Here is a 15,570-nt window from a genome sequence, read left to right as displayed (position 1 = left end):
GCATTGTGTTACTGGTTTGTAGGCATTACGAGATTAGTATTTAGGCATTGTGAGACTGGTATTTAGGAGTTGCATGACTGGGTTGTAGGCATTACATGACTAGTTTTTAGGCATTGCATGACTAGGTTCTAGGGGATACGTGACTGATTTTTAGGCATTGTAATATTGGGTTGTAGGGATTGCATGACTGGATTGTAGGGGTTGCATGATTGATTTTTAGACATTGTAATACTAGGTTGTAAAGATTGCGTGACTGAGTTGTAGGGATTGCGGGACTAATTTGATGGCATTGTGTGACTAGTTTGTTAAACATTGAGTGACTAGTTTATTAGGCACTGTGTGACTAGTTTACTAGGCATTGCGTTACAAATTGATTGAAGCTTACGATTACTCTTTTTTTTATATATAAATTGATTAATTGTGACACTTATGTTTTGTTAAATTTTAATGACATATCAAATGTAAAGTTTATGATTACATACGGTGATCAATGACATTCTGAATTGCAATTATGCAGATGGTTGATAACTCTATTAAATAGAGTTATTATAGGGTACTTTTTGGAGCATAAATTCATCTTATTCTTTTAGTTTTCTACGTAGTTCTTAGCAAATTTTCGTGCTTTTTAGTAGAAGTAACTTTTAGGGTGTCTAGTGTCATTTAGACAATTTTAGCTTCATTTTTTTTTATCAAAAATCCCCTCAGTGCAACTTCTGATCATTTAACCTTTTTGATGATTGAAGGAATGTTGGCTGAAAGTGAGGACCAAAACAACTCTGCATTAGGCAGCTTGAAGGAGAAGAACATGGAAGCAGAAAGCTCAAAGTTGCAGCTCCAAGAACGTTCAGGCAAAGAGTTTCTCTCTGTAGCGAGAAACAAAGCATTAAGGCAGCAGGATTTTCGTTGTAGCGAGAATCCAATCTCGTTGCAACGAAAATGAAGGTTTTTTTTTTGCAATGCCAAGTCAGCTTCTAGCTCGCTGCAACGAGAACACGTCAAAAAAAGGAATATACTTGGCTCAAGATTCTAGGTCACGGCTGAATGAAGAGGGGAGTATAAATAGGAATCTTTGCACAGAAAAAGAGGAGATTCGGGGAGACACTTTGGGCAAGAAGAGGCAGAAGCAAAACGGGAAAGAGAGAAGAATCAAAAGCTGGAGCTTGTAAAGCTGCAATAGAACATCTTCCTCTCTCTCTCTCTCTAGATTTGAAGCTTTCTCTCTCTATCTCATTTTATAAAACAATGCTTTTGTTTGCTATATTGTGTACTCTCTTTTTTGAAATGTTGAGCTAAAATCATTAATCTAAGATTATGGTTGACTCTATTATGTAGTTTGGATATTGTTTTGGTTGGTTGCTTAGTCTCATTGGAAATATTGATGTTTACTCAAGTTTGAATTTATTGTCTATTTAATTGATTGATCACCAATTAAATGTGCTTAAGTATTTGGATGACACTTGAAAAAGTTAGTCTAAATTAGACCTAGATTTGAGTAATGTGTGTTTAAAACACTTAAAAAGGAATTTTAGTGCTTTGATGTGCAATTAGGGTAGGATTACATTTAATTGCTACACATAGTCAGTTGGGAAAATTTTGGATTAAAGAGCTTAATTTAGTTGTCTCCTATAGACATATAGTGATTCAATTAGATTAAGTGAATGTGTAATATCTCGACCGAGAATTACACATACCTTAAGTTTTTAGACTAACTTCAACTTTCATTGAGATTAAGTAACTAATCAAACTTAATTCCAAATGAAATATTAGAAGAGACCATAATCCTAGAATATTAGACCATTGATTTCACTTCAATTTATCATTTGCACCACTTAGATTAAACTTAGTTAATTAGATTACATTTTTTATCATAGTTCAAAATTTGTTACTTGGATAAAATTAGCTTGTTTTAAGTTTACAAGTTAGCACAATTTTTAGATCAACTCCTTGAGGATTGACACATCAACTTATCACTTTACTACTTGTTGCGATCGTGTTCACTTACACGTAATCTTTGCTTGTATGTTGCATTCAAATTGAGCATATCCCATAAAGAGAATTATTTTTACAAGCAACAAGTTTTTGGCACTGTTGTTGGGGAGTTGTTTTCTATTTTTATGCTAATATTAATACTAAGCAAGCTAGTCTTAATTCAAGCTTTAGTTTTTGTGTTTTTAGGTACGTAGAACCCTTATTATATGAGAAAAGTACGAAGCTTAGAATGGGTTTTGCGTGATCCGAAAAAAGGGAAAACGTTTCAAAGACTACTTAGAAAATATCCCCAAGACGGTGAGCAAGTTGAAAACATGGCTGCAAATCAGAGGGAACAAAATGTGCAGCAGCACGAAATAGCGAATAATAGATCTTTGAGAGACTATACAGTCCCGTTGGTGCAAGGTTTTCACTCAAGTATTCAGAGGTCGGCCATTCAAGCTAATAATTTTGAGATTAAGCCGGCCATCATCCAAATGATACAAACCTCTGTTCAGTTTGGAGGCCTGCCCAATGATGACCCTAACGCGCATATCGCTAATTTTTTTGGAGATTTGTGACACTATCAAGCATAACGGGGTCACCGATGATGCGATACGATTGTGATTGTTTCCTTTTTCATTGCGGGATAAGGGGAAAGTGTGGCTGAACTCCCTTCCCACCGGATCCATCACTACATGGGATGACTTGGCGCAGAAGTTCTTAGCCAAATTCTTTCCTCCAGCAAAGACTACGAAGATGAGAAATTACATCATCTCTTTCACGCAATTGGATTCCAAGTCTTTATATGAAGCTTAGGAGATGTATAAAGATTTGCTTTGGAGATGTCCACACCATGGCCTCCTTAAATGGCTGCAAGTGCAAACCTTCTACAATGGGCTGCTAAACCCGATTCAGACTACCATCGATGCAGCAGCTGGATGTGTTCTCATGGCAAAGTCGATTAATGATGCGTATGACCTCTTAGAGGAGATGGCCTCTAACAACTATCAATGGCATTCCGAGAGGGCCTTGCCAAGAAGGGTAGCTAGGGTTCACGAGCTAGATGCTATTAATGCATTGACAGCCTAAGTAACTGCTCTCACGAAGAAAATTGATGCTTGTGGAGTCCATTCAGTACAAAGTCCATTTATTTCTTGTGAATATTATGAGGACGGGCATCCTACCGATCATTGTCTAATGAGTGCAGAATCAGTGCAATTTGTTGGTAACAAGCAGTAGAATTTTTCACAGCAGAATAACCCGTATGCAAATACTTACAACCTCAGGTGGAGAAATCACCCGAATTTCTCTTAGAGCAGCCAGCAAGGATCTTCATTAGCTCCACGTCCACATTTTCCTCCGAGTTTTCCACAACAACCTAGACCCCCAGTGCAAGAAAAGAAGCCTTCCATGGAGGATTTACTCATGCAGTACATGGCAAAGACAGATGCTCTTATTCACAGTCAAGCAGCCTCATTGAAAAATCTAGAAGACTCAAATGGGGCAGTTAGCCAATGCTATCAATGTTAGGCCTCAGGGAACATTGCCTAGCAACACAAAGCCAAATCCAAGAAGAAAAGGAAAAGAGCATGTGAAGGCCATCATTCTTAGGAGTGGAAAAGTATTGGTTGGCAGTAGTGCTAAGCAAGAAAAGCCTCAAAAGAAGTCAATTGAGAATGAAATAACAGTTGAAAGTTCTGACCAGCAGAAGCAAGTCAAAGATACTCAAACCACAAACCCACCATCTCTATTTCCTCAGTGTCTCCAAAAGCAAAAGTCAGATGCTCAATTTCAAAAATTCTTCGAAGTGTTCAAAAAGCTGCACATAAATATACCGTTTGCTGAAGCATTAGAGCAAATGCCCTCATATGTCAAGTTTTTGAAGGATATCTTGACAAAGAAAAAAAGACTTGGCGAGTATGAAACTGTGGCATTAACCGATGAGTGTAGCGCCATAATTCAGAACAAGCTGCCATTGAAGCTCAAGGATTCGGGAAGTTTCACTATACCTTGCACTATTGGGGCATTGTTCTTTGCTAAGGCTTTAAGTGACTTGGGGGCCAGTATAAATTTAATGCCTTTGTCAATCTATCAGAAGTTAGGATTGGGGGAAGTAAAGCCAACCACGGTGACACTACAACTAGCTGATCGCTCTCACTTATCCACGAGGGATTATGGAGGATGTGTTAGTCAAGGTGGATAAGTTCATTTTCCTAGTGGATTTCATTATTTTGGACATGGTGGAGGATCGAGAAGTACCAATCATACTTGAGAGACCTTTCTTACGCACCACAAGAGCTCTTATTGATGTAGAAAAATGGGATCTTACATTGAGAGTTCAAGACCAAGAGGTAACATTTAATATTCTTCGAACTCTAAAGTTTCCCAATGACCATGATGAATGCTTTACTGTAAGTGTTGTTAACAATATCACCCATGAGGTATTTGAGGAAAGTTACCCCCAAGACCCTTTAAAGGCATCTATAGTAGCTAGTTTTGAGAGAGACGATGATGATTTTGTTAAATGTGTGAAATTATTGGATGCATCTTCTCGAGTATTGAGGACACCGTTTGAAGCTTTAGATTTTTCTGCTACATCATCATTAATAAAACCATCCATTGAGGAGCCTCTCATGCTGAACCTTAAGCCACTACCTTCACATTTGAGGTATGCATTTCTTGGTAATTCAACCACTTTTCCAGTTATTGTTTCCTCTGCACTTACTAACTTGTAGGAAGAGAAACTTTTAAAGGTATTAAATGAGCACAAAAAGGCTATAGGATGGACTATTGCAGACATTAAAGGGATTAGCCTTTCCATTTGCATGCATAAAATCCTTTTAGAGGAAGATCACCATACTTCCATTGAGCATCAAAGAATACTTAATCCCATTATGAAAGAGGTGGTAAATAAGGAAATCATCAAATGGTTGGATGCTGGAATCATCTACCCCATCTCAGACAGCTTATGGGTGAGCCCAATTCAATGTGTCCTGAAAAAATGTGGGATGACTTGATCCCAAATTGGAACAATGAACTGATCCCCACGAGGATAGTAACCAGATGGTGGGTATGTATGGATTACAGAAAGCTCAACCGAGCAATAAGAAAAGATCACTTCCCACTTCCCTTTATTGATCAAATGTTGGACCGTTTAGCTGGTAAGGAATTTTATTGCTTTTTAGATGGTTACTCGGGTTATAACCAGATTGCTATTACTCCTAATGACCAAGAGAAGACAACTTTTACTTGTCCTTATGGTACTTTTGCCTTTATGAGAACGCCTTTTGGTTTGTGTAATGCTCCAACAACATTTCAAAGACGCATGATGTCTATTTTTCTGATTTGTTTGAAAAATGTCTTGAAGTGTTTATGGATGACTTTTCTGTATTTGGTAGTAATTTTGATGACTGTCTTTTGAACCTGGCTAAGGTCCTTCAACGGTGTGAAGAGACCAACTTAGTGCTAAATTGGGAGAAATGTCATTTCATGGTGGAAGAAGGCATTATGTTAGGGCATAAGGTTTCGAGCAGGGGCCTGAAGGTTGACAAAGCCAAAATTGAGACAATCGAGCAGCTTCCACCACCAACTTCAGTGAAAGGTGTTAGAAGTTTTTTGGGTCATGTTGGTTTCTATAAGAGGTTCATTAAAGATTTTTCAAAAATCTCAAACTTTTGTGCAATTTGCTAAAGAAAGATATCCCATTTAAATTTGATGATGCATGTCAGGCTGCATTTTTAGAATTGAAAAAGAAATTGGTGTCTGCTCCTATCATTGTAGCTCTAGACTAGAATCTTCCTTTTGAGTTGATGTGTGATTTTAGTGACTACGCTGTAGGAGCAGTACTAAGAAATCCAGAATTTTTCATTCTATTTATTATGCAAGCAAAACATTGACTGAGACTCAAATGCACTACACCACCATTGAAAAAGAATTGTTAGCTGTAGTATTCGCATTTGATAAGTTTTGTTCTTACTTTGTTGGCACTGAGGTTATTGTGTACACTGATCATTCTGCAATTAAGTATTTGATTGCCAAAATAGATGCCAAACCAAGGTTGATTAGGTGGATCCTGCTGCAACAAAAGTTTGATTTAGAGATCTGTGATAAAAAGGGAACTGAAAATCAAGTAGCAAACCAACTCGCAAGATTGGAGCTTGAATAACAAGGTAAGGAGGAAATTGTCATCAAGAAAACTTTCCCGGATGAACAAATCTTTCAAGTGAGTAAGAACTCGATCCCTTGGTGTGTTAACTTTGTGAATTATCTTATAAGCAACATTGTTCCCCAGATTTAAATTTTCGCCAGAAAAAGAAATTTTTGCATGATGTTAAATCTTATGTGTGGGATGAGCCTTTCTTGTTCAAGTAGTGTAATTATCAAATTATGAGAAAATGTGTTTCAGAAGAAGAAGTTCAAAGCGTGCTTCATCATTTCCATTCTTCGGATTATGGAGGACATTTTAGAAGAACAAGAACTGTTGCTAAAGTCCTTCAATCAGGTTTGTATTGGTCTACATTGTTTAAAAATGCTTACAAGTTTGTTTTGCAGTGTGACAGATGCCAAAGAGTGGGTAATATTTCCAGGCGACAAGAAATGCCCCTCAACAACACGTTGGAAGTAGAAATTTTTGACGTGTGGGGTATTGATTTCATGGGGCCATTTATATCTTCATTCAACAATAGATATATCTTGCTTACTGTGGATTATGTCTTCAAGTGGGTGGAAGCAGCAACATTTCCTCACAATGATTCGAAGGTGGTAATGAAGTTCATCAAGAGGAATATTTTCACTCGATTTGGCACTCCAAGGGCAATTATTAGTGATGAGGGGAGTTACTTTTGCAACAAATATGTCGATGCACTCTTTGCAAAATATGGAGTTAAACATAAGGTTGCAACTGCATACCATCCTCAAACTAGAGGGCAAGCACTAGCTTTTATCGAATGTAATTTTTCACATCTAACATGGTACAAACGGGTTGGGCAGGATGTAAAACGCACCTTCTGTGTTTGGCATGGCTTTGTCATCATGCCCATCTAGCTTTTACTTTTGCTTTTTTCTATTCTTTCTTTTTTTTCATTTTTATTTTATTTTTCAGAATGTCTTATTTGTTTAAATTACTTTGATTTTTTATTATTGATTTTAATCCTGTTTATTTAGTTTCACCCATTCTACTTCCACTTTAATCATTTGGACTTGTTTTCATTAACAAGCTCAAACATTAAGTCTATTCATTAAAATTCACAAGATTTTTAATTAAATTTAACTAACAATAAAATGGAGTAAAATAAAAGAATAAAATAAAAATAAAAATGTATACAAAATAAATAATAATAATAAAAATATTATATAAAAACAAAACAGATGATATCTACAGTATTTGATGTTATCCATAAACCTTCAATACAAATTAAGAGCCAACTTATTTAACAAACCATTCACCTCTTTTTTTAGTTTGTTTTATCTTTATTCATGATTTATATCGTTTTCTTTATTTCTTCTATTATCTTTTTTGTGAATTAATTAAATATTTTTTCTTATTTTATTTTATTTTCTCTTTGCACGTGATTTGCATGATTTTCACTATTTCCTTTCTTCTATTTTATCGTAAATTAATTAAATTTTTATATTTTTTTACTTTAAACTAAATAATTATACTAAATTTTTTATATTTTTTCTTTTTTTATTTTGTTTTTCCTTTAAATACGATTTAAATAGTTTTTACCATTTCTTATATTTTCTTTTATCGTAATCAATTAAATAAATTTTATTTTTATTATTTTATTCTCTTTTTTTCACACATTTTACATGATTTTTATTTCAATATTTTATTTTTCTGTGCATTAATCAAAATTTTTTTTCTCTTGTAACTGTTTTTTTATTTTGTTTCCTATTTACACACGTTTTGCAAAATTTTTACTATTTTTGTTATTCTATTTTTCTGTGAATTAATAAAATCATTTTTTCTTTTTTTATTTTGATTTCCTTTTGTAAACAATTTGTAAAATTTTTACTATTTTTTCTATTATTTTTTTAAATTAATCTAATAATTTTTTCTTTAAAGTAAATAATTTACTAAATTTTTAATTTTCTGTTTTCCTTTTGCACACAATTTAAACGGTTTTCGCCCTTTTTTCTATTTTCGTTGTTCATAAATTAATCAAACAATATTTCTATTTTTTATTTTATTTTTCCTCTGTATATAATTTTCACAGTTTTTACTTTTTTTTTTATTTTTTTAAGACATTTATAAATATTTCATTTGAATAATAGATTTATTTTGATACTTGTTTTGTTCTAAATTTAGAATTTTATATTATATTAGATGACTTTAATGTAAGATAATTTATTTGTTTAAATTTTTTTATTGTAATTTGTATAATGAATCTACCTTATAATTGGTTAAAAAGATTTTACTTTTAAAGAAAATATTTATTTAAAAATTTTATTTTAATCTCAAAAACTTTTTCCTTCGAAAAAGTTAAAATCAGTTGTGTTTATTTCAACAACGATAACAATTTGAACTTCTGTTTCAATTTTTGCAACAATCTAAATGTCCACTTCAACTCTGACAGCAAAGTCAACATTCACTTCAACTTTGATAGCATCTAAAGTATTTTTGGAATCCGGGTGTTTAACCCATGCAACTTCAACATTAGCTGTTTCGTTGAATTCAATCATAAACTGGCGAGCTCAACCTCTTCAGTGTCTTCAACTTCAACTTCAGAATCGACGGGTAACCGAATATTTGAACTTCAACAATTTTAAAAAGAGTATAGTACAGTTAGTTAAATCACTTTCCTAATTAAAAAAAAAAAACTTCGACATTAACAGCGTCAACAGCAGCCTCAACATCCACTACAACTGCACATAGTTTTTCCTTTTTTTCCTGTGAACTTTATAGAAGCCTTTCAACTATTATTATTATTTTTCTCCTTTACATATGATTTGAATTTTTTTGAAACAACTTTTTTTTTTACATATGGTTTTCACCATTTCTTTCAATTTTATTTGTGAATGAATGAAACAATTTTATCTTTGCAAACCAAATAACTATATTAAAATTTTTAACTTATATAAATTTGAAATTCCTAACATTTAGCATTAGTGAATCTGAAAATTTATATTTAAATTATAAATGAAATTTATGTTATAATTTAATTTTATTTTAAAAATGATTAATATTTTGTTTTGAATCGAATTATTAACCTGATTCATGATTACCTTTTATCCACCCCTTATGTGAAATCTTGGATTCGCCATCAAATATACGAATTTATGAATTGATTCGATTTTATAACGTAAAGAGATTCCTTAGGGAGGTGGAAGATGGAAATGATAAAAAGTCACTGCATTTTGCAACAAAGATATTTTCTTTTGTAGCGAGGAAGCTGAATTGATCTGATGATACTGGTTGTAGCTTGGTTGGTATTAGGTTTTAGTCAGCGTTATAGTTATAATTTATGAAGATATTAAAAGTAATTCTTGTAATCAGTTAAATAATCTTGTGATGGCAAATTCCACAATAAAGTCATTGTATCTGGGCTAGTGAATGAAAGTTAATAAAAATAAAAAAATAAATCTCTAATTAGTAAAGTTAAAGAACCGATTTTGCATTTTATAAGTGGACTCAATTTGCTTCTTATCAATGATGTATTTCGCCAGCATTGAGATGTCATTGCTTTTCCTATTTTGCAGATTTTATTGCAATGGTAAGATGGGCCTTGGAAGATAGTCTTTCTTATTTTTCTTGGCATTATTTGAACATTAATGAAGGTATTGTGGATCTTGGGTTCTGCATAGCTAGCACTCATTGCTTTCATTTCCTAATTTCTTTTTTTTTGTACCAAAATAAGCAATATAGTGCCTTATAATTAAGAAAATTTATGCTATATTTAAACATTTTCCTTGATTTTACTTTTAAAAGTGTCTCAATGAATTAATTCTTTTGTAAAAATTTAATATTTAAATATAAAAGAATTTAACAATTTACAAAATTTAATTTATAATTAAATAATAATAAAGAAAAAACTTAGGGTAAAATACAGTAATACCTTTAACTCTTAACTATAATTATACGTGAATTCATTACTTTGCAAAGTGAATGCCTCACCTCAAACAAGTAAACTGATTTAATATTTAAATGTGAAATATCTAAAATGTTTTTTTTTATTCTTTTCCTTTTTTAGGTCGACCGGCGATGTTCTTTACCTTAGCTGACCACCTAGTGCCCAGATCTAGCTCAGATTCAACCGGATTTCTCAAGGAACACCATATTTGGTGCTCCCAAGACCACCAAGATCGGGGCTTGCTAAGAAGCATTAGATTTGTGCTCCCTGTGTAGCACGTGAACGGTGCTCCTTAGGAAGCAACCATATATGCTCATTAGGGAACACACGAACAGTGCTCCCTCGGGAGCATCAAAACGGTGCTCCATTCTGTGCTCTCCGAGGGAGCACCTGATCAGCGTTTTAAGGAACACCATGATGGGTGCTTTTCTAGGGATCTCGATTTGACCGGATTTGGCACTTTCCAACCAGATTCGTCCATTGGGTGGTCAACCGTGAGTGGTCAGTGACTGACGATTAGAGGTAAGATAGAATTTTTTTTTAAAAAATTATAATTTAGTAAATTTTAAAATTAATAAAAGATAAAATTATCTTTTCAATAATGTCACGTCATTAAACTAGCATAAATATTAACAGTTGACCAACGATTATAGTTATATGTCTAACAGAAGATATTCCTTTAAGACAGAATATTTATTTTAAAAATTAGTGGATTCGCATGTAATTATGGTTAAAAGTTGAGGATGTCAGTGTAGTTTACCGTAAAAATTATCATAGTGAAAATTAACAATTGAAAAATCTTGACGCAAAATTATAAAAATAAAAAAAGAAATCATAAATGTGGAACAAACATCATTAAAATATTAGCGTAAATATGTGAAAGTTAACGTAACAAATCAATTAAGTCAACATAAATATGATTTTTGTGAAAATTAAATATTTAAATATATACTCTCGAGCTAAAAATATCTAACAATTTACAAATTTTAATTTATAAATTAATAATAGTAAGGATAAAAATAGTTATAGTAAAAATTAGCAATTAAAAAATCTTTATTTAAATTTATAAGAATTAATGCAAAAAATTATAAAGGTGCAACAAATATTATTAAAATATTAACATAAACATGTGAGAAATAATATAACAAGTCAATTAAGTTAAAAAAAAATAATTTTAGTGAAAATTAAACATTTAAATGTATATTTTCAAGCTAAAAGTATTTAACGATTTATAAACTTTAATTTATAAATGAATAATATAAAGGATAAAATAATTATAGTGAGAATTAGCAATTTAAAATCGTCACGTAAAATTGTAAGAATTAACATAAAAAATTATAAAGTAAATCAAGCATTATTAAAATTTTGACACAAATGTTTGAAAGTTACCATAACAAGTTAACTAAGTTACAATAATTTTTTGTGAAAATTAACCACTTAAATTTACATTCCCAAGCTAAATGTATTTAATGATTAGTAAATTTTCAATTATTAATGAATAATAATAAAGATAAAAATAAAAAAGTGAAAATTAGCAATTATAGTGAAAATTTAGAGGCTTTTGTTTCGATAATTGATCAACAAAAAAAAATTGCAACATGTTTGCCTATCTATCTAGCAGGTTGAGGAGAAAGACTTAAATAACCCTTAACAAACAAAAATAAAAAGTATTAATTAAGGGGAAAGAATTAACAAAGAGAATAACAAAATTTTTATGATAATTAATCATTTGCATTTATATTATTGAGTAAAATATATTAATTATTGAGAAATTTTTAAATAAATATTATAATAAAAATTACTTTTATAATTAATTATTTTAATTATAATTATTTTTATTCTTATTATTGTTTATTGATAAATTAATACTTAAAAACCTTCAAATACTTTTAACTCAATAATATAAATTTAGATGTTTAATTTTCACAAAAATTATATTTATTTTGATTTAATTGACTTGTTACGTTAAATTTTACACATTTACATCAATATTTTGACAATATGTTTTCCATCTTTATAAATTTTTACGTTAATTTTTACAGTTTTATGTCAAGTTTTTTAAATTGTTAATTTTCACTATAATTGTGTTTATCCTTATTATTATTCATTTATAAATTAAAATTTGTAAACCATTAATACTTTTAGCTTGATAAAATAAATTTAAACATTTAATTTTTTAAAAAATTATATTTATTTTAACTTATTTAACTTTTTAAGTTAAATATCACAAATTTATGTCAATATTTCCACAATACTTTTTCACGTTTATAATTTTTTATAGTAATTCTTTTAATTTTTCGTCAAAAATGTTCAATTACTAATTTTCACTATAAATGTTTTTATCCTTACTATTATTTTTTTATATATTAAAATTTGTTAACCGTTAAATATTTTAAATTCGAGAATACAAATTTAAAAGTTTAATTTGTTTAAAAATTATCTTTATTTGACTTAATTATCTTATTACGTTAACTTTCACACATTTATATTAATATTTTAAGAAGTCCTATCCACTTTTATAATTTTTTACATTAATTCTTACGGTTCAAGTAAATGTTTTTCAATTTTTAATTTTCATTATATCAAATTATGAATTTTTTAGTACGTGTAATCTATTAAAATGTTATATTTAATTTCAATTATAATAATTTGTATTAAATATTTTGATCTACATGTAGTGGGTTGCAGTTGGAGTTTAGCACCATATTGGGCTTTTGAAGTCCAGATCCGTGGTCCATTTTATATTTTGACTTGATAAGCTGGTTATAAACACGGATGGAAATGGTCGGGTGTTAATTGGGTGTCAAAACGAATTAATATTGTTTGGGTTAATTATAAATAGAGATGGTTGGATTTTGGATAATAAAATTATTACTCAATATGATGTTGGATAAGATTTTGATTTGAAAGTGAGGTTACTCAATTCTCTAAACTATTTATATTATAATCGATTTAAGTGCGAAACCTCAGTAAAGAGTAATTATAAACTATTTATGAATCTTATAACTAAATGTGATAAGAAAGAAATAAAATTTTATGTAAATCATTTGCTGTACATGTAACAGGCCACATTTGGGGTGCTATATTGGGTATTTAAAGTCTACATTTGTTATCCATTTTATATTTTGACTTAATAAGCTCATTATTAGTGTAGTAGGGATTCTTACGAAAATGGATAGATTTTAATCCGGTGTCAAACAAATTAAATTCATTTTAGATAAATATAAATAAATATGGATAAATTTTAGATAATAAAATTAATATCCAACATAGTTTTCAAGAGGATTTTGATTTTAGTGTTATGATATTCAATTCTTGTTTATATAATAATCGATTTGAACACGAATACTCAAATAAGGAGTAATCTTAAATTATGAATCTTATAAATAAATGTGTTAAAAAAGAAATAAAATTTTATAGTAAATACTTTGCTCTACATGTAACAGGCCACAGATGGAGTTTAGCGCCATATTAGGCTTTTAAAGACTATATTTGATGTCCATTCTATATTTTGACTTAAGAAGCTCATTATAAGTAGGAATGAAAATGGACGAGTTTTAATCGAGCGCGACACCAAATTAAATCCGATTAATGTTGTTTTGGATAGTTATATATGGATATAAGTAAGTTTTTTTTTAAAAGCAGATATAAGTAAGTTTTGTATAGTAAAATTAACATGTGATCGAATTTTATAAAAAGTGCTAATTGAGGGTTGGAATACCCGTTACTCGAAAATTATTAATCAATTTGGGTTCAGATACTCGAATAAGAACTTTACTAAATTATGAATCTTATAAATAAATAAATAAATAAATAAATGTGATAAAATAAAAATATGACCTTATAGTAAATTCTTGGCTCTACAAGTAATGGGCCACAGTTGGTGATTACTGATTAGCACCATATTGGACTCTAAAATCCCTGGCTCATACTATATTGAATTAAAAAGCTCACCATCAGAATCCCGATTTCATCGGCAAAGGTCAAGGAGGGTTACAATAGTAATTTCATCTATTCAATCGCACCGCTCCAGCTCCTCGGCTTCAAGAAAACGCGCGTTTCGCGTCTTAGGAAGAATAAAACCCTTCGGAATAAAGGAGAACAAAAAAAAAAAAAAAACTCAAAAGTCACAGTCGGGAAAGAGTCTCTTTCCTCTTCCAAAAACCCTCCCCTCCTTTTTCCCGCCAACTACCCTTTTTTTCGCTGTGAAAATCTCTCATTAGAACGGCGATGGTTACTTCCAGAGATGTTCAAGAGATCGTATCCAAGCTCTCCTCCGATAAAGCTAAAGCTCGAGAGGTAAAACCCTTCTACAGTTCTACTTACTTTCTTTACTGTGTTCTCGTTTCATTTCCCTGAGAAAATGATCGAAAAACGAGTAGAATCGAACTGTAATTTTCTTTTTATTTCATTTTTTCTTTGGTCATTTGCTCCGGTTTTCACCGATGAAGGAAAATCCGAAGAAAAGGAAGACATTACGATTCTAGCTTTTTTTTTTTTTTGGTTCGTTTCCATATATAAAATGGCATACTAATTTGGGAGTAATGGTTTAACCGACTCAAAGAAAGGCCATTCTATTAGCGTCATGATTTTTTTTTTTTTACTTTCTCACATTTCTAGTGAACCAAACATGATTTTCTTATTTTCTCGCAATTTCTAGGACAAAACAAGAGCTTTTCTGTTTACTTTTCGTTTAATTTTGGTCCAGAAAAAATAAGAAAAACAATTGTGTCGTGCCAAACAATCTGTCAGTTTTGTATTTTATTTTTTATTTAGTTCATTTACTTGATAACTAACCGAACTTGTTTTGGTTTTTTGGTCGGACTTGTATATTTTTCTTGCAATTTCAGGAAGGAATAAAGTTGTTGAATATGTGGTTAGAGGGAGAAAGATCAATCGGATTTTGTAAATTTTTTGGACAGAATACTGCAAAACTTAAACCAAATGAAATTCCTCAGTGTAAGTTCAATGTCTGTTAGTTTGCTTATGTTTTTGACATGCTTTCCTAATGTGTTGCACAAAAATTGTTGAAAGGGAATTGACATTCATTATATTGTTGTCTACAGCTGAAACGTGGCCATTTCTTATTAAATTGCTTACACAGTGTGTGTCATTGGAGATATCAACAAGCAAGCGCCGGCCACCTAAGTTGACTTTTGCAAAAACTCTTCGAATTGTCATTCAACGTGCAGAAGATACTAAGTTTTCAGGTAATTGACTGAGTGATTTGGTTCCCATATGATTTATATAGGAGAAAATTGTTTACTTGCATCTTTGTGTTATCAACAACTGGGTGGTCTTACATTCCTTAACTCAAGGGTTGCCATTTTTCAGTCAGGTAGATAGATATTTATATACTCTAGGGAGATTCTTGGTGAGTGAAATCTTTCTTAAAATTAATGCCAGCCAATATAAAATGTGGCCAATCCAACCAAGAATGGAGACTAGTCAAACTACCTTGCTAAAACCTAACAGCCACTGAAAACAAACCCTAAAAGTTATTCCTAAGACTTCAGGAGACATCTAG

At 31.1% G+C, this 15,570-nt stretch overlaps 2 protein-coding genes and 1 pseudogene across 5 annotated transcripts in view; all 3 read left to right on the top strand.

The window, feature by feature from the left end:
• The first annotated feature begins 3,469 nt into the window (after positions 1 to 3,469).
• On the top strand, positions 3,470 to 4,174 carry LOC148763424 (uncharacterized). Its single transcript, XM_088804327.1, has one exon. It carries the CDS (start codon positions 3,470 to 3,472, stop codon positions 4,172 to 4,174), a length of 705 nt encoding a protein of 234 aa, XP_088660453.1.
• Positions 4,175 to 4,208: 34 nt separating this feature from the next.
• Positions 4,209 to 7,014, top strand: LOC148763423 (uncharacterized; annotated as a pseudogene).
• A 7,147-nt stretch (positions 7,015 to 14,161) lies between these two features.
• ATM (Serine/Threonine-kinase ATM-like protein) overlaps positions 14,162 to 15,570 on the top strand; it is a 45,475-nt gene continuing 44,066 nt past the window's right edge. For all 4 annotated transcript variants that reach the window (XM_088804684.1, XM_018117926.2, XM_088804683.1 and 1 more), the window contains exons 1-3: positions 14,162 to 14,342; positions 14,894 to 15,002; positions 15,110 to 15,253. In XM_088804684.1, coding sequence (XP_088660810.1) covers positions 14,274 to 14,342; positions 14,894 to 15,002; positions 15,110 to 15,253 — 322 coding nt within the window. In that variant the 5' untranslated portion in view covers positions 14,162 to 14,273. The remainder of the gene's footprint in view (positions 14,343 to 14,893; positions 15,003 to 15,109; positions 15,254 to 15,570) is intronic.

The sequence above is a fragment of the Theobroma cacao genome, chromosome 3, assembly GCF_053813885.1.
Source record: "Theobroma cacao isolate CCN51 chromosome 3, ASM5381388v1, whole genome shotgun sequence".
NCBI classification, from domain to species: Eukaryota; Viridiplantae; Streptophyta; class Magnoliopsida; order Malvales; family Malvaceae; genus Theobroma; species Theobroma cacao.
Note: the sequence above shows the minus strand (reverse complement) of the source record. Positions and strands in the feature narration are given on the sequence as shown.

What these genes read in the sequence shown, in the direction of transcription:
- LOC148763424 (XM_088804327.1), top strand. Translation starts at nt 3,470, where the DNA reads ATGGGGCAGTTAGCCAATGCTATCAATGTTAGGCCTCAGGGAACATTG.